This window comes from Rhincodon typus, chromosome 31, assembly GCF_021869965.1.
Source record: "Rhincodon typus isolate 14 chromosome 31, sRhiTyp1.1, whole genome shotgun sequence".
Classification (NCBI taxonomy): Eukaryota; Metazoa; Chordata; class Chondrichthyes; order Orectolobiformes; family Rhincodontidae; genus Rhincodon; species Rhincodon typus.
In genome coordinates this window covers 14,665,642-14,688,422 of record NC_063362.1, presented here as the reverse complement: position 1 = coordinate 14,688,422, position 22,781 = coordinate 14,665,642, and the positions used below count along the sequence as shown (strand labels likewise).

General features: G+C 42.8%; 1 protein-coding gene across 1 annotated transcript in view; it reads left to right on the top strand.

Annotated features, from left to right (window-relative positions):
- LOC109933983 (calmodulin-binding transcription activator 1-like) overlaps positions 1 to 22,781 on the top strand; it is a 1,079,584-nt gene that overhangs the window by 944,492 nt on the left and 112,311 nt on the right. Inside the window, exons 9-11 of the mRNA XM_048614878.1 lie at positions 1,241 to 3,129; positions 9,200 to 9,326; positions 10,230 to 10,364. Coding sequence (XP_048470835.1) covers positions 1,241 to 3,129; positions 9,200 to 9,326; positions 10,230 to 10,364 — 2,151 coding nt within the window. The remainder of the gene's footprint in view (positions 1 to 1,240; positions 3,130 to 9,199; positions 9,327 to 10,229; positions 10,365 to 22,781) is intronic.

Below are 22,781 nucleotides of genomic sequence, written 5' to 3'. Positions count from 1 at the left end.
AACACAATGGCTACAGAAATGTTTACAAATTAATTATTAACTTCAGACATTCAGAAAACCTACTGGCTACTAACTCAGAAACCAGAAACCCAACTTACAATAAATAATACTTAATCTCTCAGTTTACATCACATATTTGAAAAGAAAGCAACTTAGTCTAATGGTTTGTTCCAATCGCTAAACGTTTGTGTGTCTTTTTTTTAAGAATTTAAAGGAATCTGTTCCATTGTCTTTTGGTGAGGGGCCCCAATTTTAAGTAATTGAAAGCTGATGAAGCAGCTCAGAATCAAGAGATTAATATTTGCAAAGAAATGCAATTAGAGGCAGACTCTCTTCACACACTCAAAGGAGAATCTGAGAGAAGAATTATACCCAGAACTATTCCTGGAATTACTTAGGAGGGGGCAGTGGGAGGGCATTACCAACTGAATTTAAATTGGTTGTGGGAAAGTTACCACCTCGACTCCCTTCAGCCTTGGTGTGAACTGTGAAGTGGCCATGGATTACAACTGCACCACCTCCATTCACTCCCCAGACCCCAAAGTCTGAACTAATATTGTATTTATTCTGAGTTTGCTGTCATGAAATGACAACTCAATGCTTTACCACAATCATACCTTCTGACAGGGGTAAAAATGCATACTTCAAAGAGAGAGAGTTAAAGAAAGGGATAACTTGTATTTATATAGGATCTTTCGTGACTCCAGAGTGTCGCAAAGCATGTTAGACAAAACCAGGTGCACACACACTTGTCATACAGAAAATTTGGCAGTAACATTTGTACTCAACAAACTCCCACAAACAGTGATGTGATGACATTATTCACGAGAATGACTGCATCATACTTCCTTTTTTAAGTAGTAGTTGTGGAACAAACAATGGCCACGATGTTGAGCACTCTCTTTCAAAAGACTGATCATGGAAGTTGTTGCATTAATCTGAGAAGCATCATGTTTTATCATAAAACAGTATCACTGACAGTGCAGCGTTTCCTCAGTACTGCACTGGGATTGGCAGTATCGATTCTGACAGCTTGATGTCATAACGTTCTGCTTCAAAATGAGAATGCTACCCACTGAGCTTAAGCTAACATCTCATGACAGGATGTTGTTGTGAATCTAGCTGGTACGGGTCGCCTGCCCTGTTGTCACTATGTTTATAATGTTGTTGGGGCAAAGGATAAGATGAAATATTGATCTCTGACTGACTGATTTTCCTGCTCCTTCCACCCAACCTCTAGGTGCCGGGAGCAGTGTTCACCACAAGTGCAACAGTGCCAAACACCGCATCATATCACCAAAGGTGGAGCCACGAACTGGCACCTACAGCAGCCACCCTGAGGTCCAGAACAATGATGTTTCCGAAGGCAAAAATGACCACGGACACGGCAAGGCCTCAAGCCGTGAGAAGCGGAATGGGAAATTGGCCAAGCCCGTCCTGTTGCACCAGAACAGCACCGAGGTCTCCTCCACCAACCAGGTGGAGGTGCCCGACACCACCCAGAACTCCCCAGTCTCCATCAGCAGTGGCCTAAACAGCGAAACAGACATGGCCGATAGTCCAGCCATCACTGGTGTCTCCAGCATGGCTGTGGCCTCTGTCATGTGTAGTCTATCTCAGAACGCCACTGTCTTCATGTCAGAGGTGACCAACGAGGCGGTGTACACCATGTCTCCCAGTGCAGGGCCTGGCCAGCACCTCATTGCCTCAGATACTGGGGCCCAAGGGCTGGTCTTGGCTGTCAATTCGGATGGGCACAAGTTTGCCTTCGCCTCCTCGGCAGCTACTGGCAACCCTGATGGCTTGTCCATAATGTCGGCAGGTGTGGCAGAGGACTTGGTGCTTTCCTCCACCCTGGAGAGCAGTGAGAAGATCCCGGAGGCCAGCATGAACTTTGACCCTGACTGCTTCCTCAATAACCCCAAACAAGGCCAAACCTATGGAGGAGGGGCCCTGAAAAATGACACCAGCAGTGGCACCTCACGACAGTCACCAGGCAACGAGGGCGGCTACTGCTTCAGTGGACCCTTAGTGAAGGAAATCAAGACTGAGGATAATTCTTTCGAGCAGCAGATGTCCAAGGAAGGATTCCAAAGCAGTTCCACCCCTGCGTCCATCTCCTTGACTCCTGGTTCAGCTTTGCTGTCATCTGGGGGCCTCAGTCCCAGCACCACACTGGAGCAAATGGACTTCAGTGCTATTGACTCTAGCAAGGACTTCTCTTCAGGTTATGCACAGAATGTCCAGAGCCCCCATGTTCACCAGAACCCCTCTCCCAGCTTCTTCCTTCAGGAGGCCAACAAGACCCATCAGCTGGAGCCCAGCACACACAGCAATGGCCTAAGTGATGGTGGAGGCCCTTTCAGCAGCAGCTTGGGACTGGCCAACGTCAAGACGGAGTCACCCACACAGGCTGCATCTAGCTGCAACGGTCCCGTGCAGCAGGGACGTATGGAGGCCACCCCCTCCCTGCAGTTGCTGCAGTTCCAAGCTAACTTCCAACCCATTGCAGCCGAGGCAGAGGTCCCCATGGAAACAGCAGCTCAGTCAGAGGGAAGTGAGGGCCTCCTCAAGTCTGCTGAGCTGCCAGCCTGCAGCACCGAGCACTACATCCAGGCAGAGGCCGGGGGCAACGGGCTGCCCATCCTCCAGGGAAACATGGTATCAGGACTGTACCCAGTGGCCCATCACAGCCTTGGGCCCTCGGCCAACATGGAGCTCAACCTGGACCACTTTGATATCTCCTTCAGCAACCAGTTCTCGGACCTGATTAATGACTTCATATCAGTGGAGGGTGGCGCCAGCACACTGTACGGGCACCAGCTGGTGACTAGCGAGACGGGTGCTGCGGGCACTCTGCAGCAGTCAGAAGAAGAGAGAGCTAGAGTGGCCACCTTCAGCCAAGCTGAGATCTGTATCCCTTGCTGCAGCCCCCAGCAGCAGCCACAGCCACAGCCACAGCAGCAGCAGCAGGGTCTGCAGCTCAATGGAGGGGAGAATGGGGGCAACTCCATGACCTACATGCACGTGTCTGAGGTGGTCCCAGCCCAGGGGGCACTGGGGTCCTTGCAACAGAATGGACGCTTGTTCATGGTGACGGATTATTCCCCTGAGTGGTCTTACCCTGAGGTGAGATGGGGCTGTGGGTGGGGATTAATCCCCTTGTCAGAAATTTAAGAATGATAGAATAGTACAGCGGAGGAATGGCCCATTCAGCCCACTGATACTATCGATCAATCCTGTTAGTTCCACTTCTCTGCTCTATCGTCAAATCTCTGGACTTTGTCTGTCTCCATAGTATTTATCCAATTCCATTTGAAGGCTGCTGCTGTCTCTGTTTCCACACCTAATCATGTCCTTGCTGGTTCTTTTCACATTCACCTTAAGTTTGACCCCTCTGCTTATCAACTCTTCAGTCATTGAGTGAATAAAGATGAATTGTTCCCAGTCGAAACCCTTCATGGTCTTAAACACCTCTAACAAGTCTCTTCTTGGCCTTCTGTGCTCTTAAGGAGAAGACTGCCAGTTTCTCCAGTCTATCAACGTAATTTTTGTCCCTGGAACCATCCTAGTAGAGCTCTTATATACCCTCTTGAACACTTTCACACCCTTCCCAATTTATCACTCTAAATTTGACATCAAAGAGGGCTGTTGTGGCACAGTTATTGTGTCCCTACCTCTGAGCCAGGAAGCCAGTGCTTAAATCCCACCTACTCCAGAGGTATGTAATGGCATCTCTGAACAGGGTTGATTGGAAAGTATCTAGATCCTAAATCGATAGAGTTTTGCTGGCAGAGTTATTGAGGGATTTAGGCCGAGGTGGTGAATGGAATTTACAAATCAGCCATAGTGTCATTAACAGTGGAAAGCGTTTGATGGGTTGAATTTCCTCCTACTGTCGTGATACTTTCTTTGGTAGCATTTGGTTTGTCTGTCAATTATGATCTGGATCAGAAAAAAGTTCACTTTTTGTTTTACACTTTGCTTTGATTGAACTGCCTTTCATTGAAATCTAGCATTCTTTCCCATTCTGTCACTCACCTCTGTCCTTGTGGCTCTGATTGCCATTCAGTTACTAAATACCCATCAGCTTATTTGCCTATGGGGACGTAATAATGTCCAACAGAACCAGATCTGTATCTCCGTACCCGTCTAGCAGCACCTCCTGACCCACCTCAGCTGATAGTCATTCTCTTGCACACTTTCCAGATGGAGCCAGAAGCAGGAACCAGACCCAGAATGTTGTAATTTCTATACATGTTGTCTCTGACTGAGGTCAACTGAATCAGTATAGATCAGGCATGGGAGGGTGCACCTTTCCTGCTTGGTTTTGCTTCAGCCACCAATCAGCAGCTGACAGCACAGAAAGGAGCCCATTCAGCCCATCGTAACTGTGCCAGATCTATGAGGGAGCAATCCAATTAGTTTCCCCCTCTCCCCTTTCAAGTGTTCATCCAATTAATTTCTGGAAATTACTATTGAAACTGTTTGCACCACAATTTCAGGCAGTGTACTGCAGATAATAACTGGCTACATCAGGAAAAATGTTAACCAGCCTAACTAGGATAAATGTGCAGGTAAGTTCCACATATCCAGCTCTAGCGTCTGGCACTGAAGTCAGTGTTGGAGACTTTTGCAGAGAACTTCCCATGCAAATTCACTGCATTTGTGCACATCAGGACATTTGCAGGGTCCTGACTTGCATCTCCCACCTTATGCCCAATCTCTGTGATACAGAGACTGGAAAATTTTGGCAAATTCTATAGCTGAGACCTAACCAGTGTTTCAGAAAGTGTTAGAAATCAAACGAGATCAGGTTATAGACAACAGGTTTATTTGAAAACACAAGCTTTCGGAACCTCCCTCCTTCTGCAGATATTATTGAGAGAGGTAGTATCAAACGCAGAATTAATAAGTAAAAGATCAAAGGTTCACACCATCGATGAGGATGTACTAAACAAACCTAAGATGCTGTTAAATCTTTAGTCAGTTAGAATGTTTTAATTGATTAATATGTATATGTAAATGCTCAAATTCCTTTCAAGTCACAGTCCTGAGAGAACTAAAGGTTTTATCAGAACAAAATAAAATGTACCTGCGAATATAAATTCACCCCTTTAGATTCACGTGTGTGTGTGTGTGTGTGTGTGTGTGTGTGTGTGTTTGTGTGTGTGTGAGAGAGAGAGAGAGAGTCAGTGAATGAGGGGGGGTGTGTCTCCAACACATTATCGATGACGATGAGCACCTTGCCGAGATCTTCCCCACACCTCCACTTTCGCCTTCAAACAATCGCCAAACCTTAAACAAACCATTGTTCACAGCAATCTACCCAGCCGTCAGGACAACATCGACCACAACACTATACAACCCTGTCATGGTAACCTCTGCAAGACGTCAGATCTTCGACATGGACACTACCAACACACATGGGAACACCTCCCACCACATGCATGACAGATACTCATGTGACTCGGCCAATGTTGTCTATATCATAGGCTGCAGGCAAGGATGCCCTGAGGCATGGTATATTGGCAAAACCATACAGACACTACGACAACGGATGAATGGACACTGCGCAACAATCGCCAGACAGGAATATTCCCTCCCAGTTGGGGAACACTTCAGCGGTCAAGGAGATTTGGCTTCGGATCTTTGGGTAAACGTCCTCCAATGCGGACTGTGGGATACGAAACAACGCAGAGTCGCTGATCAGAGGCTGATAGTCAAGTTCTGTCCCCATGAGGACGGCCTCAACTGGGATCTTGGGTTCATGTCGCACTACAGGTGACCCCACCATATTGTACACTCTGTCACTCACATGCATACATACACACGCTCTCTCTCCCACATGCATGCACACACACTCTTTCTCCCCCTCTCTCACACACACACCCACGCACACACACATACACTCCCTCTCCCCCCTCACACACCCCCCCCCCCCACACCCACTCTCTCCCCCCTTCTCTCTCTCCCCCTCACACATACACATACTCTGTTCCCCCTCACTCACACACATTCTCTCTCTCCCCTCACACACACACACGTGAATCTATGGGGTGAATTTGTATTTGCAGATACATTTTATTTTGTTCAAAAACCACACAATCTATAGACAGTCAGTCAATATGGTTTTATAAATTCCTACTTTGGAAATAAATCAGTCTGACTCCAAACTAAAACACACACAGATTCTAAACAAGGTCTTACACCTAACATGCATTATCTGACTTAAAATGTCACCTCTTCTGTACACTGATAAAATCTTTAGTTTTCTCAGGAACCTGACTTGAAAGGAATTTGGGGATTTAAATATACATATTAATCAATTAAAACCTTCTAACTGATTAAAGATTTAACAGCATCTTAGGGTTGTTTAGTACATCCTCATCAATGGTGTGAACCTTTGATCTTTTACTTATAAATTCTGTGTCTGATACTACCTCTCTCACTAACACCTGAAGAAGGCCTGAGGATCTGAAAGCTTGTGATTTCAAATAAACCTGTTGGTCTATAACTTGGTGTTGTGTGATTTCTGACTTTGTCCACCCCAGTTCAAACTGGCACCTCCACATCAAAAAGTGTTGGCAGAACCTCAATGCTTTCATCTTAATGCCACTAGAGGGAGCTCAGGTTATTTTTAAAATTTATTTTTTGACTTCACTCTGAGTCAGAACTGTTTATGTCATGACTATGTTGCTATTCACTGATATGTGAGGGACTGTGCACAGTCAAAACATGTGAGAGTTATATGCTTTGCTGCCTTTTTACATTCCTGCCTATAGCAAACACCAGATTCTCCCATCTCCAAATGATTTTACCTAATGCAATTACCAAATCTGATTGGACATATTTCTGATTTTGTGACGCTTCTGCTGTTGTTCACCTGGTCATTTTCATATACCCTACCTTCCATTAATCGATTGGAAAATGAGCTGCTTTTAATTACCAATTAGCTCTGATTTTAGATCCATTAAAGAAATTTTTTAAAACCCATCCCCAACATTTTTATCACTAAGAAATGGAAAGAAAATTTAAAAAATGAAATTTTTAATGTTATATAGTCATTGCAACACAGAAAGAGACCATTCAGCTGATTGAGTCCATGCCAGCTCTCTGTGGCGCACTCCAATCAACCCCACTTCCCTGCTGTATCCCTGTATAACAAGTTTATTTCCTTCACATGCCATGCAATTCCTTTTTTGAACGCCTTTATCATCTCTGTTTCCACCACCCCCAAAGACAGTAAATTCCAGCCTCATTACCTTTCACTGCTTACAGAGGTTCTTCCACAGTTCCATCTGCCTTCATCCCTTACCCAAAACCTTATGTGTCCTTCCCTACAGTCTCCCAAGTTTCCTATAAGTGTTGTGGAGCTGAATCTTTCATCTCTGCAAACTTCAGGGTAATTCCCAAAGGATTGGCAACTTCACAAAGTAACTGAAAATGCTGGAGATCACAGCGGGTCAGACAGCATCCATGGAGAGAGAGCTCTGATGAACAGTCATCTAGACTCGAAACGTGAGCTTGCTTTCTCTCCATAGATGCTGTCTGACCCGCTGTGATCTTCAGCATTTGTTGTTTTTGGTAAAGATTCCAGTATCTGCAATAACTTGCTCCTTCACAAAATAACTGCTGTCCCCCCAAAACAAGGATTTGCTGGTGTAGAGCTCTTGTTGAGGCAACGTAATCAGTATAATGGAAAAATATCCAATTGAGGCAGCTAGATGAACTTCTCCTCATCTCCCTGCACCCACTCACCCACAATGTCAAATTCAATTCCTAACTTGGCTGCCTGTTTACTGGTCTGTTCAGTAATATTTCTTTCTGAAAGTTACAGTTAAATCTGCTTCAACCATCCTTCCAGGCAGTGCATTCTTGATCATAACTCAGCAAATTATGAAAAATTATCCTCATGCCCTGAGGATTCTTTTGTCAATTTATTAATGTTATTTATCATTGGGATTTAGGTAATATGGTGAGACAGAATTTATAGGTTATCATTCATTCCTCGGAGAGCATTGAATTCCAGTCACATTTTGGGGCATTGGAGTCAAAAGTGAACCAAACTGGGTGTAGGTTGCACATCTCCTTCCATGGACATTCGTGAACCTTTTGGGTCTTTATGGGAACCCTGCAAATTGTGTGGTGATGTTTCTGGTGCGAGCCCACAAAGTATCATTTTTTTCGCCCAGTCCATAGTTGAACCTTCCTGTTAAAGTTGGAAATAAAGTAGAAAAGGGAAAGATGAAGGGAAGAAAAATGATTGTTACCAAGTGCTTTAATGAGCTGAATAACCACAACACTGTGCCATAGAAAACGTCTAGATAATATAAAATCAATGACGTCGAGACAATGAGAATACATTAAAAGAGCATACAGATAGCATAGAGAAAGAGGAAAGTTCTGACACAATAAAGAGGGTGAGAAAATGAAGGAAATTGGACAAAGAAAATATAAATTGCAAACACATGAGAGCTGCAATAAACTTAGAAATTCTAGCCGAAATAACTACTCGTTTATCCTTGTTTATGCCCTTCAAGGTCAGCAGTTAGCACAAGGACCAAGAAGAATCCAGGATTGACCACTGGGCTGTGCTGCATTGTTTAATAAATTGTTTAAATGCTCCAAAATCAGAGGAGCAGAAAGCTCCTGGCTTAATCACTGATTTGTGTCTCCTGTGGAAATGTGCTTATGTATGTTTGTGAACAAGCCTGTGCATATATATGCATGTGTGTATTTGTAAATGTGTATATTGTGTTTACATGTACCCATTCAGACGTATGTGTGATCCTTCATGAGGCAAATGGGAAGTCAACTTTTTGACCTACAAAGAGATAAAAATTAAATTTTGTAGACTGAACATCAACTGGGCTGTTTTACAAGTGTTCAATCCTTCTTGCCTGAGACCCTCTATTCAAATTGGCACAGATATGGGAAAATCTGCTCCAACTTGTCTTTCTGCAGTCACACCCAATTGGAATTGAGTTTGGTAATGAGACTTCTGTAGTCAAACAATCTTCCATCAGTGCCAAATTGGCAGGGCACCAGAGGGCTACCCGCATTCCCTGAGTGGTCCTCCAATAAGATTCAGCAGTCTGTGAAGTGGAGGGTAGATCTGATCCGATTGGGAAGAGAGAGCTGTTGTATCAATGCTGAAAGATGAACCACTTACTGAGATAGCATTTTTCTGTTGCAGGGAGGAGTGAAGGTGCTGATCACGGGACCTTGGCAGGAAGCCAGCAGTAATTACAGTTGTCTGTTTGACCAGATTTCAGTGCCTGCATCTCTTATTCAGCCCGGTGTTCTTAGATGTTATTGCCCAGGTAAGAGACAATTTTTGTTTATGCTTGTTTTACTTTTCAAGACTCTTCACAATCTCAATTGCCACACACCATGAGTGACCCCTGAGCAGGTGGGCACTTGTTACAGGTCTGTTTGTGCCTGTCACAAGTGGCGTGCTAAATGGGATTGGCACATTTTCTGCTTCTTCCTTTCCCTTTCCCATTACCTCATGATCGGGTTTCAAAGCTTTCCAGTGTTAGAGGTGTCCTGGTAGGTTAAGAACCAGGTAGCTAATCATGTTGCTCAAAAGTCTGGTTAGTTGGCTGACCTGCACAGTTCTTCCTCCAGTCAAAGAATCCAGGTTATTTTTAAAAAAGACTTGTATTTCTATAGTGCCTTTCACGTTCTCAGGCATCCCAAAGCACTTTACAGCATACTTTTGGAGGGTAGTCACTGTTATGATGTGCAAATTGCAGCAGTCAGTTTGTACGCAGCAAGTTTCCACAAACAACAATACAGGTCAGCTCATCTGTTTTACTTCAGGGATAAGTAATGGCCAGGAAACCAGAGACACCCCCTTCACTACTGCACTCAAATAACATTTTATGTTCAAGTTTTTGAATTGGAACTTGAACTAGGACTGCCTGGCTCAGAGATGGTCGAACCATTTGATCCACAGCTGACACTTGGGTTTTGTTGTTTTCTTCTGTGAAGAGATTTTGACCTCCATTCAGAAATTCCCCATAATGGCCCAATAAAAATCAGGAGCTCAGCAAATGGGGAAATTATACAATTCCTTGGCTGTGCTTTTTTGTCCTTTCCACAATGCATTTGTTGGCATTGTGATCCTTGATTTTACAAAAATGTTAGCCAGTAATATTAGCGGGTTTGGAAAATAGAAGTGGCAGCCTCAACAGTTAACTGTGTCAATTCTTTCCATCTAGCCCATGACACTGGCCTCGTGACACTGCAGGTGGCCTTCAACAGTCAAATCATCTCCAATTCCGTTGTTTTTGAGTACAAAGCCAGGGCTTTGCCAACTCTTCCCACGTCCCAGCATGACTGGTTGTCATTGGATGGTAAGTACCTGAAATCATATCTGAAAATATTGTTCACCTTTGAGAGTCACTGTTTCTTGAGTCAGTTGAAGCGTGGCTGCAATGTGCCAAATGTGCAAACTCAACAAAGCTTCTTTGGCAGTACCTTGAAGTCAGGATTTCCATTGATTAAAAGGACAAGAGCAGCAGGCACATGAGAACACTATTGCTATGTCCCTGGCAGGTGGAAGAGTGCTGCAGGTGGATGATATTCCAATGCAGGAAAGCTGTACAGCTGTTGGAAGGTGCTTGTTTGGTGCTCATTGCTTTACAACCAGATTGGAATGATAGGGGACCTGAAGTAGTTAAATATAAGCATAGGAAACATAGACTTGGTTTTTGTTCTTTTGAATGTAGGGAGAAAAGTTGAAACAATTGAATGTTTAATATAATTGAAAGATCTGGTAAAGTAGAATGGGAGCTATTATTTCGAGGACGGAAGCAGAATAAGGGGGCATTTCCTTAAAATTAGAGCTAGATCATTCAGGGGTGTTGTCAAGAAGCATTTCATCACATAAAGGATTGTAGAAACATGAAATTATCTCCCACAAAATGCTGTTGAAACTGGCAGTCAATTAAAAGTTGGAATTTTGTTTGGTAAAACATATCAAAGGTTATAGAATTGTGGTGGCTAAATAGACTTAAGATAAAGGTCAACCACAATGTAATTGACTGGTGGAATAGTCTCAAGGGGATAAGTGAGCTATTTCTGCTCCTATGCTCCTAAAACACTGAAGGGGCAACTATACCTGAAATGGTGTGGACTTCCCAACTAACACCTTGCTGCTGCCACAGGTGAGCTGCTAGTATCACTGTTGATTGTCACTGAAACAAAGTAACCCCCAGTAATCCTTTCCATTTGGAGCAGTTTAATACATTTTGAAATACATGTATTTTCCACTCCTACTCCAAAACATTTAATGTTCACTCATGTAAAGAACAAAAACTGTAACACATGGCTTATAAATGTCTTGATGTCAACACAAGCCCAAAGGCTTTCCACTGGGCCCATTGCCAGCAGTAACCATCTGAAGAGCCACTCCATCTTCCTGTAGTTCATAATTATTCTGTGATCAGAGCTTGTACCTTCTGATGTACTTGAATCATAGTAAAGTGTTTCACTGGCATAAACAGAGGTGACAGTTTGTGGATTAGCTGGCAATAGTTCAAATCTACTTTCCTCTTGGGCTTGTCATGTGAGATAAAAGTGTGGAGACTTGATAAATTCCATAGCAGGGATTTATTACCCCAATTTCCTGGCTTACTCTCCTGATAATTTTGACTCTATTGTACAATCACAAAATAGACAATCCTCATGCATGAATCTAGGCAGTGGGTGTTGCCAAGCTGCTGAAGTGCATGAGAGGCATCAGTGTTGAAGCCTTGTCCACAGTAAATTAGCCAGGCATGCCAGAAGTAGAACTGCTTCCACATTTTAGAAAGGATTTCAAAGCCCTGGGAAGGGACCCCAGGAGGTTTATCAGGGTGATGCCAGGTATAAGGGCATTTAGTTCTTACACAGAGAGATCGGAGAAGCTAACATTTGAAGCAAAGAAGGTTAGGTGGAGGCCAAAGAGAAGTATTTAAAATCTGAGAGATTTTGAAAGAACAAAGGGAAGTAACCATTTCCTCTGACAAGGGTTGTTAACTAGTGTCATCGATTTATAAGAGTGCCAAAAAAAGTGGGAAATGAAGAGAAATTTCCTCTCTCACTAGGTTGTCCAGATTGTGAAGATGGTGCTGGATTGCAACACCTGGAAGGAGGGCGCAACACATTACAGAATGCCTTTTAAAGAGCGAGTTTAAAGAGGACTAATTTCTAGGCTCAGTGGGAAAATTTGGGTGTGAAATTAAATTCCTCAACCTTTTCAAACAACCAGCACAGGTACAAAAGACTGAATTTTCCTCTTGTGTGTAGGAAACCCCTTCAGCTAAGAAAGTGACAAGAGCACCTTTTCACTATGAGTCCTGACCCCACTAAGGTCTGCACGCATGCCATTTAGAATTAACAGCCATCCATTTTGCCCTGCAGTTCCCAGAAATTCATGATTCATTTCCAGAACACTGTAGGGAAATAACCACCAAAACATTGTACAAAAATTGTATTTATTTTGCATTTTCTTTAATCACTTTCATTTATTTATTGTAAAAATATTGGAGATGGTGGGACAAAAAGACAGTTTGACTGATGCTCAGAATCATCCAATGGTTCATGAGGAGTCCAATGGTTTCCCAACTGATCATGGGAAGGCAGTCATATAAGGATTGACATATCGGTTAATCATTGGTGAGTGTGTGGGCTCAGCATTGCCAGGAAAGACATCTTGATCAACCAACTACAGGAGTGTAGGCTAGAATTGGCAGAAGCAAGAGATCAAATGATATAACCACCAGAAATATAGCCAACCAGAGTTGTCAACCCTAATGTCATTTCCAGCAATAATCACTGGATGGTAATTAGATGTGGGAGACATTGCCTTTCTTTTTATTCACTTAGTTATGGGATGTGGGCATCATTGGCAGCATTTTTTGCCCATCCCTGGGCTCCCTTGAGAAGGTGTGGTGAGCTGTCTTCTTGAACTCCTGCAATTCATTTGGTGGAAGTACACCCACAATACCATTAGAAAGGGAGTTTCTGGAGTTTGAATCAGTAGCAGTGAAGGGACACTGAATTATTTCCAAGTCAGAACAGTGAATAACTTGGAGAGGAACTTGCATGCGGTGGTGAATCCATTGTTTCTGCTGCCCTTGTTCTTTGAGATGGAAGTGGTAATGGATTTGGAATGTGCTATCTGAGGAGCCTTGGCAAATTTGTGCAGTGCATCTTGCGGATGGTACATACTGCTGCTAGTGAGGGTTGGTGTTGGAGGGAGTGTGTGCTCAGTGGATATGGTGCCAATCAAGTGGGCAGCTTTCCCCTGGATGGTGGTCAAGCTTCCTGAGTGCTGTTGAAGCCACACTCATCCAGACAAGTGGGGAGTATTCACATGTGTGACTTGTTTTCTAAATGGTTGACAGGCCTTTGAGAAGTCAGGAGGTAAGCTACTCAATGCAAGGTTCTTAGGCCCAGACCTGGTCCTGTAGCCACAGTACTTATATTACTAATCCAGTTCAGCATCTCTTCAGTGCAAATCCCCACAATGTTAATGGTGATATCATTGGATGTCAAGGGGCAATGATTATATTCTCTCTTATTGGAGATGGTCATTTCCTGGCACTTGTGTGGCAAAAACGTTGCTTGCCACTTCTCAGCAAAGCCTAGATATTGTCCAAGCATCACTGCATTTGAGCATGGGCTGTTTCAATATCTGAGGAGTCATGAATGGCGGCAAATATTGTACAATCATCAATGATCAACCTTATGATGGAGGGAAGGTCATTGATGAAGCAGCTGAAAATGTTTGGACTGACACACTATCCTGAGGAACTCTTGCTGAGGTGACTGACCTCCAACCACGACAACCATCTTCCTTAGTACTGGTATGCCTCGGACTAGTGGAGAGTTGTACTCCCGATTTCCATTGACTGCAGTTTTGCAAGGGCTCCTTGATGCCATACTCAGTCAAATGCAGCCTTGATGCTAAGGGCAGTCACTCACACCTTGCCTCTGGACTTCAGTTCTTTCGTCCATGTTTGGACCAAGGTTGTAATGAGGTCAGGAGCTGAGTGCGCCCTGGCAAAATCCAAACTGCATGCCAATGAGCAAATTATAGTTAAGAAAGTGCTGCTTGATAGCAATGTTAATGATATCTTCCATCACTTTACTGATGATTGAAAGTAGACTGATGTGGCGATAATTGGCTGGAATGGAATGTCTTATTTTTTGTGTACGGGACATACCTGGGCAATTTGCCACATGGTTGGTTAGATGCCAGTGTTGAGCTGTATTGGAACAGTTTAGCTAGGGGCACAGCAAGGACGGGTTGGGCATATGTTGGAATGGGTTGGTTTGTGGTGACATAGGCATAGGTAGGGGAATGAAGTATGAGGTAGATGGCTCAAACTCAAAGTAATAACTGTGACAAGTCCCCAGAGAAACAAGGTAGCACAAGTCGTCAATAGTATTGCCAGAATGTTGATAGGGCCCATAGCCTTTGTAGCATCCAGTGCCTCCAACCATTTCTTGATATCATGTGGAGTGAATCAAATGGGCTGAAATCTGTCATCTGTGATGCTGGGGACCTCTGGGGGAGGCCAAGATGGATCATCCAATCAGAACTCCTCCAGACATCCCCAGCATCACAAATGCTGACTTTCCCTATCTCCTCACTCAGGGCCCTGAGCTTAATTGAAACGCCATCTACTGCAATCATAAGTGAACTCTACCACAGAGCAGACCAGAGATTGAACATAGGATTGTCTTATGTGTGTAGTTCAGTGGCAAGAAGAGTGATGTATTTAGCTTGACATAACATTACTGAGGAATTAGTGACGTAGGCACCAGTTCTTTAAAATCCTTGCTTCTGAAATTAGGAGTGCATATCAGGAGATTTCCTAACTCTCGACACCACCTTGAAAGAAATGTTAGACTGATTCTTGGTGACAGAGCGCACATACAAGATGGATTGGGCCCACTGCCCTGGACTCAGATTGGAGGCAGTCATAAAGGCTTCTGAGTGCTGAGGCGTGCTGTGTAAAAGCACTGCCTTGTTTCTCTGGGGACTTGTCACAGTTGTTCCTTTGAATTTAAGCCATCTTCCTCACACTTCAGTCCCCTGCCCAAACCTATGCCACCATATGCCAACTCATTCCAAGATATCCACAAGCCCTCCCCCTTGATCCTATATAGCCCCAAGCCTACTTAGCCAGTATCCACCATTGGCAGAACTCAGGAGCAAGCTCTAGATTAAATAAAACAAAGGTGTAAATATATATTATAGATTTCAATATAATAAAATAGATCCAAATCATCAAAGCCCATTTAAAACTCAAATCTCTTCAAGTACATAATCCCTTATAAAAATAAATGGTAATATATACACAACCTCACGTCCTTTAATACCTGAGCTGACGCAGAACCTTACCCCACATCCCCCACCACAACTCCTCCCTGGAAAAAGCCCACCCAGTGAGATAATTATAAATTGTGGAAAGCAGGCAAATGATATCGATGTCATTGCCCTTGAGAAATGTCAACCAACAGCTGTTGTAATTGCTAGAACTAGAACAGTTTTTTTTCAACTCTCACACACGGCATTCCTTTTTAGATTTTTAAAGGCAGAAAATTCAAATAACTTCTCAGCTTGATAATTCTATGGACGACAAGCATTTGCATCTACTCTTAACAATTCATTACTCCCATACTAGGATAAGGCCCCTGCTACAGTCAGAGCAGTGTCTGTTTGAACTCAGAACTGAGTTCAAATGGCCCTCCCAAGTTCCATCATGCATGAGTAACAACCTGCTCCTTTTCCCTTACTAGGTTCTTTTGAATCTGTCAAAAAAATGGGATGAGTTTTCCACATTAAGGTCTCATCAACTATGTTTAGAGGTTCAGTCTCCACAATAATCTGGCCCATAGTATCTGGTGTCGGTCTTGAATGCTCATGGTTCTGACTCAGTAGCCACAATTAGCACTTTGTTGAACTTTTCTAGCTCATGTGGTAAAGGTGCCCCTTGAATCCTGTTAGGTAAGAGAGTTCCAGGATTTTGATCAAGTGAAGACAAAGGAACAACAATGAATTCCACATCAAAACGATATGTGACTTGGAGAGGAATTTGTAGGTAATAGTTTTCCCAAACCTTGTTGCCCTTGTTCTCCAAGATTGTGGAGTTCACAGTTTTGGAAGGTGCTGTTGAAGAAGCCTTGGTGAATTGCTACAACAAATCTAGATTGAACACACTGGTGCTATTATGTGTCTATTGTGGCGGGAGTGATTGCTTAAGGCGGTGGATGGTGTACCAATTCTAACTGAGAGGAGAAAGTTCAGGAATTTGACTTTGAAAATTGAACTGTTGCCTGTAAATATCAGAGAAAATAAATTTCACCTTGCATTGTTCCCTAGACATGTGGAAGCATGACAGCATTCACTTTTCAAAACTTGTTAAAGCTTCAAGAGAATCTAAATATATTTGGAGTATGATTGCAAGTGAAAGTGTGGAGGTCAGTAAAGGTGCATTGATATAGTCAACTGGGTGTCTGATACATTGAATGAAATGCACCCCCATTCATAGGCACTTCCAAACTACTAAGATTGGGTTTAAGGATGTTAGTTGAAGATAGGATGGAATGTGATAACTCATACTATCCAATTATCCAGAACACTCAGACTAATCTGTATTTCTGATAGGCATTACTGTGATAACCCACAATCTTCTTATGTGCAGTTTCTGTGGTTTGAGGCAAGGCCTGTTTTACTCGAATGGGGAATAATTTCAAGAGATCCACTCTGACTTCATCCCAGCGGTGAAGATCCATAAATTGGTTGATGTCAGCTGAGGTGGCAGTCAATTCAGAGTCCACACTAAATCTGATGTAATCAAGATTTTCTATTTGGTTAGTTTTGTTGATATGGAGGGTTAGTCACACTTTCAGTAAGCAATGGAGGCATAAATCTGTGATGTGTGGAAATGAGGTCGCTGCTAGCGAGCAGTTTTCAAACTTAACAGTGATAATTTTAAATAGGCAATATTGGTTTCGGTATAATCAAGAGATCCATGTCATGATCCATTACTTTATAGTATTCCAACTGCTGAGTTCAAAAATTTTTGGCTCCCATTCCAGAGTGCAGTGCTGTTAAGAGTTACTGTCTTTCAGATGTGACATTAAACTAATGCCCTATTTTTTCAGTTGGATGTCAAAGATGGCATTATCTGTAAAACAGGCACAGAGGTTGTTCCTGGTATCCTGGATAATATTCATCATTCAGTGAATATCACAAAGCCAGGTTATTTGCCAGTTTTAGGTTTTTACTGTGTATAAACAGGCTGCCGTGTTACCCATGTTGCAAAAGTGGCTGCATTGTTATGTTACTGTTCTTATGCAAATATTAGCTGCTGTGTTTCCTACATTACAACAGTGCGAATGCTTAATATGCTGTATAGATCTTGGCGATCTCTTGAAGTTGTGAAAGACACTATGTAAAGGGAAGTTGCTGTTTCCAATGGGCAGCCAATCTGATATTACTAATTTTATTGTGTGTCCCACACAGATGTGTGCAAGATTGGATTTAACTATGTGACAAGTACTTATCTTGGTATTACACATGAAGTATGGTTAATTCTGTGAAGATGGCAGAATTTGTTTCAGAGGAGAGCACAGGTTAGCCAGCAAAAGTAGTATCTTCAGGACAGGAAGAAAGGAAATGGAAAGAGTGGCCTTTTGAGTCTTCTGAAGAACTGTTGAAAATCATGCTCCTCTGTACGGCACGGTGGCTCAGTGGTTAGCACTGCTGCCTTACAGCACCAGGAACCTGGGTTCAATTCCACCCTCGGGTGACTGTGTGGAGTTTGCATGTTCTCCCTGTGTCTGCAAGGGGTTTCCTCCAGGTGCTCTGGTCTTCTCCCACAGTCCAAAGATGTGCAGGGTAGGTGGATTGGCCATGCTAAATTGCCCATAGTGTTCAGGGATATGTAGATTAGGTGGGTTATAGGGGGATGGGTCTGGGTGGGATGCTCTGAGGGTCAGTGTGGACTTGTTGGGCCAAAGGGCCTGTTTCCCCATTGTAGGGATTCAATGATAATTCTATGATATGCCTACAAAGTACATGTCACAGATAAGATCTTGTGAAGATCTCCTGCTGGATTCTTTGAAAACAGCCTGCTTACAGACACAGTTGTGGTTTGCTATTTCCAGGCTACTTCACTCAAGCAAGTCTTCCTAACTTAATTGTCCATGAAAGTGTGAACAGTGAGGAGGATAGTGTAGAACTTCAAATGAATATGGATAGGTTGGTGGAATGGATGGACAGGTGATTGTTGAAGTTCGAAGAGGAGAAAGGTGAGATGATCAAATTTAATGGAAAGAACATTGATAGGTCATAGAAAATAAAGGGCACAATTCTAAAGGGGGTGCAGAAGCAAAGGGATCTGGGTGTATATGTGCATAAGTCATTGAAGGTGGCAGGACAAGTTGAGAGACTGGTGAAAAAAGCATATAGTGTCACGAGCTTTACTAACAGGCATACAGTACAAGAGCAAGAAATTTAAGATGAATTTGAAAATGATACTCTGTTGGTTTAATTTGGATTATTGTGTCCAGTTCTGGGCTCCTCACTTTAAGAAAGATGTGAAGGCATTAGAGAAAGCACGAGGAGGATTAACGAGAATGCTTCCAGAAATGAGGAACTTAAGTTATCAAAATAGGTTGGAGAAGAATGGACTGTTTTCCTTGAAAAAGAGAAGGCTGAGAGGAGAATTGATGGAGATATTTAAAGTCACAAAGAACCTGCACAGTGCATGTAAGAGAGAGACTGTTCCTACTCATAAAAGGGTTGAGAATGTGAGGACACAGATTTAAAGTAATTGGTGAAAGAAGCAAAAGTGATATGAGGAAAAAGATTCACGCAGTAAGTGGTTGGTTATAGAATGCACTGGCTGGGATCATGGTGCAGTCAGGTGCAATTGAAGCATTCAAAAGGGAATTTGATGTGTAGGGTTATGGGGAAAAGGCAGGAGAATGGAACTAGGTGAATTGCTTACTCAGAGAGACAGTGTAAACAACATTAGCCAAAAAACCTCCTGTTGAACAGTAACAATTCTGTGAATTCTTCGATGAGAAGGCCTGCTCTGCTATTTGGTCAGATCATGGCTGATCTGATTCTTGCCTACCCTTGATACCATTGACTCCCTTGTTAGTCAAGAATCTATCTCCCACTGACCTTAAAAATATTCCATGACCCCACCTGCACTGCTTTGTATGAGAATTTCACAGTTACATAACCTCTGAGTGAAGAAAGTCCTCCTTATCTCCATCTTAGATGGGAGCCCCCCTACTTTGAAACTCTGAACCCTAGTTCTAGATTCTTCCATTAGGCATAACATCCTTCCAGCGTCCAAACTGTCAGATCCCCTTAGGATCTAATATGTTTCAAACAATCACCTCTCATTCTTTTAAGCTCCAATGAATACAGCCCTAACTGGCCCTATCTTTCTTGAGAAGATAACCCACTTTTCTTAAGAATTAATTGGGTGAACATTGTCTGAATTGTTTCCAGTGCAATTGTGTGCATTTTTTAAATAAAGCAACCATTTACAGTCTATATCAATGACTTGGATGAAGAGACAATCATGCATGGTTATGAGATTTTTTGGTGACACCAGAATAGGTAGGAGAGTAGACTGTGAAGAGCACCTAAGGAGTGAGCAAAGGAACACAATTAGGTTAAGTGAACATGCAAAAATAATTCACCATTACCCTGCACAACTGTAGCAAAACTTTTATATTCCATTCCACTTGCAATAAATAGCAATGCTCTAATTGACATCTTAATCGCTTGCATAACCTGCATATTACACTTTTGTGATTCATGTACCAGCACACCAAGATTCTCCTGTACCTCAGAGTTCTACAGCTTCTTTCCATTTGAATAATGCGCTGCTTTTCTATTCTGACTGCTACAGTTGAAAAATACACATTTTCCCACATTATACTCCAACTGCCAATTTTTTGCCTGCTCACTTAATCTCTGTGTTCCTTTGTTCATTCCTTAGGTCCTTTTCACAAATTACTCTCCTACCTATTCTTGTATCACCAAAAAATCTCATAACCGTGCATATTGTCTCTTCATCCAAGTCATTGACATAGACTGGGAATAGTTGAGACCCTAACATTGACCCCATGTGGAACACCACTTGTTACATCTTGCCAGCTTGGAAATAACCCATTTATGCCCACCCTCGGTTTCCTATTAGCTAACCAGTACTCTATCCATGTTAATATGTAACCCCCAAAAACATATGTTCTTATTTTGGCAAGTAAACTTTGATGTGGCAACTTCTGAAATGCTCTTGGAAATTCAAGTATACCAAATTAACAGGTTCCCCTTTATCCACATTGCTTATCACTTTCTTAAAGAGCTCTAATTAATCTCTCAAACACTTAATTCCCTTTCACAAAACTCTGTTGAATGTACCTGATTGCATTGAGATTTTCTAATTGCTGTGACCTTCTTAATAATAGATACAAGCATTTTCCCTACAACAGACATTAAGCTAACAGGCCTGAAGCAAATCAGATTTGATATCTTCCAGCCACCACTTGTCCAAGCATTTCTTCTCAAGAGTATTCAGGCATTTGGGGCAGAAGGTAATCCATACTTCTTCCTGTGACACTCTGACACATCCTGTTTATAATGATCCATGATACATGGAGTTTTGCTGATTAACCCTTCACTCTTCAAGATGTGCAACTTTGTTTCTTTACTAATCACGCTGACAGACTCTGGGAGTAATCCACACTATTCATGTCTGGAACTGTATCATTAGTTGAAACCAAGATAATCTCAGAATTCTAAAATGATGGTCAAGATCATAAACAAAAGCAAAATGGTAAGGAAACATCCGTGGAGAGAGAAACTTGTTTGTATTTCAAGTCGGTGACCTTTCATCATTTTAAACATTAACACCAACCTTTTATTAAACTTCTCTACAATTAAAAACATATCTCCTGTGTAATTCTTAGAATACAGTACATAGGAAAAGAAGCAGTCCATTTAGCTCCTCAAATCAGTCCTACCATCATACAATTAGATAGTTGCTGATCTGATTCTCAAGTCCCTTGGTTCTGTAATTTTTAATACCCTTGGCCATCAAATGCATAGCAATTTCAATTTTCAAATTATCCCCAGCTTCAACTCCCAGCTTTCCATTTTCTACCCCTCTTAAATCAAAGCATTCTAGACTATGTTGCCCATGTCCCAAGTTGCACCAAATACTGTTCACCTCTTACTCTGTGCTCAGTGACTTACATTGGTACCTGGTTAAACAATGTTTTGATTGTTAAATTTTCATCCTTGTTTTCAAATCCTTCCGTGACATTGCTCCTCCTTATTTCTTTTATTTCATCCACCCATTCTAAATACGGCACCCCTCCAATTCTTGCCTCATGAGCATCTCAGATTTTAATTGTTTCACCATTGGTGGCTGAATTTTCTGCTGCGAAACACACACATTCTGGAATTCCCTCTTTGCCTTCATTTCCTCCTTTCGGACACGCAATTAAATATTAGGTAATACAAAATCCCCAAAATAAACTGTTTCCTAACTTGTAACTCGATCCCTCTTGCCAGCCACTGCTTGAGGTTCAACCAGACTGTTTTAAACCTTATAATAAATCAGTTGAACCCTGAACTGAGATTTTCTCTATCCTTTATCCCTTGCCTTCGCTTTCTCTTAGTGTATTTTTCCACTTTCTCTCAGTGTATTTTCCCACTTTCTCTCTTAGTTCTCTAAGCCCTCCTTTTTCTTTCCTGTATTTCCTTACGTTGTCTCTCTCACTTCATTATTCCCTCTTCGTTTTTTGTATATCTCCCCTCAGTTTTTTTCAGCTCTTTCTCTACTTGTGTCTTCATCCTTCTCTGTCTGTCTCTTTTAACCTTTTCTCCATCTCTTTTCTCCGTACAATGTTTCTCTCCTCTGAAAAAACAAAGACCCAGGCCAGCAGTCTGCAACTGTTCCAACAAATGGGAATACTATACTATTGACACCATTGACAATTTAATACAATAAATCATCCTGTGCCTCAAGTTAATCCAGCGATGTGGATATAGTATTTCTTGTACATGCCCCTGTGAGCTCCCAAGTACAAATTCCATCATCCCCCCCACCCCCACCATAAATTTCACTGCTGCATCAACTGCCACCCAGAACAAAGGAGGATGCAGTTCACAGACCAGCTGCCTTTATGGCTGGGTTCTGTTCAGTTCCAGCTGTAGCAATAGGCTTCACTGTGTCACCTTTCATTTCAAAATAGAAGCATTTGGATTCTCAGACCAGACACCCCCTTCTTATGCTGTTAAATGACCATGGATTTTCACGTTAAAATCGAAAAGTAAGTCAGGCTTCCCTTTGTTTAGTTTAGACACTTTTTAAAGGCATGGTTCTAGGTAGTTTCCTACTCTTGTCTAATTTATTTTTCCTTTAATACCCCTCCTCTCCTGAAGGTGCTGACTCTCCCTGGGATACAGCTCCCCCTCCTCTCCTGAAGGTGCTGACTCTACCTGGGGTACAGCACCCCCTTCCCCTCCTGAAGGTGCTGACTCTCCCTGGGGTACAGCTCACCCTCCTCTCCTGAAGGTGCTGACTCTCCCCGGGGCACAGCTCCCCCTCCCCTCCTGAAGGTGCTGACTCTCCCCGGGGTACAGCTCCCCCTCCCCTCCTGAAAGTGCTGACTCTCCCCGGGGTACAGCTCCCCCTCCTCTCCTGAAGGTGCTGACTCTCCCTGGGGTACAGCTCCCCCTC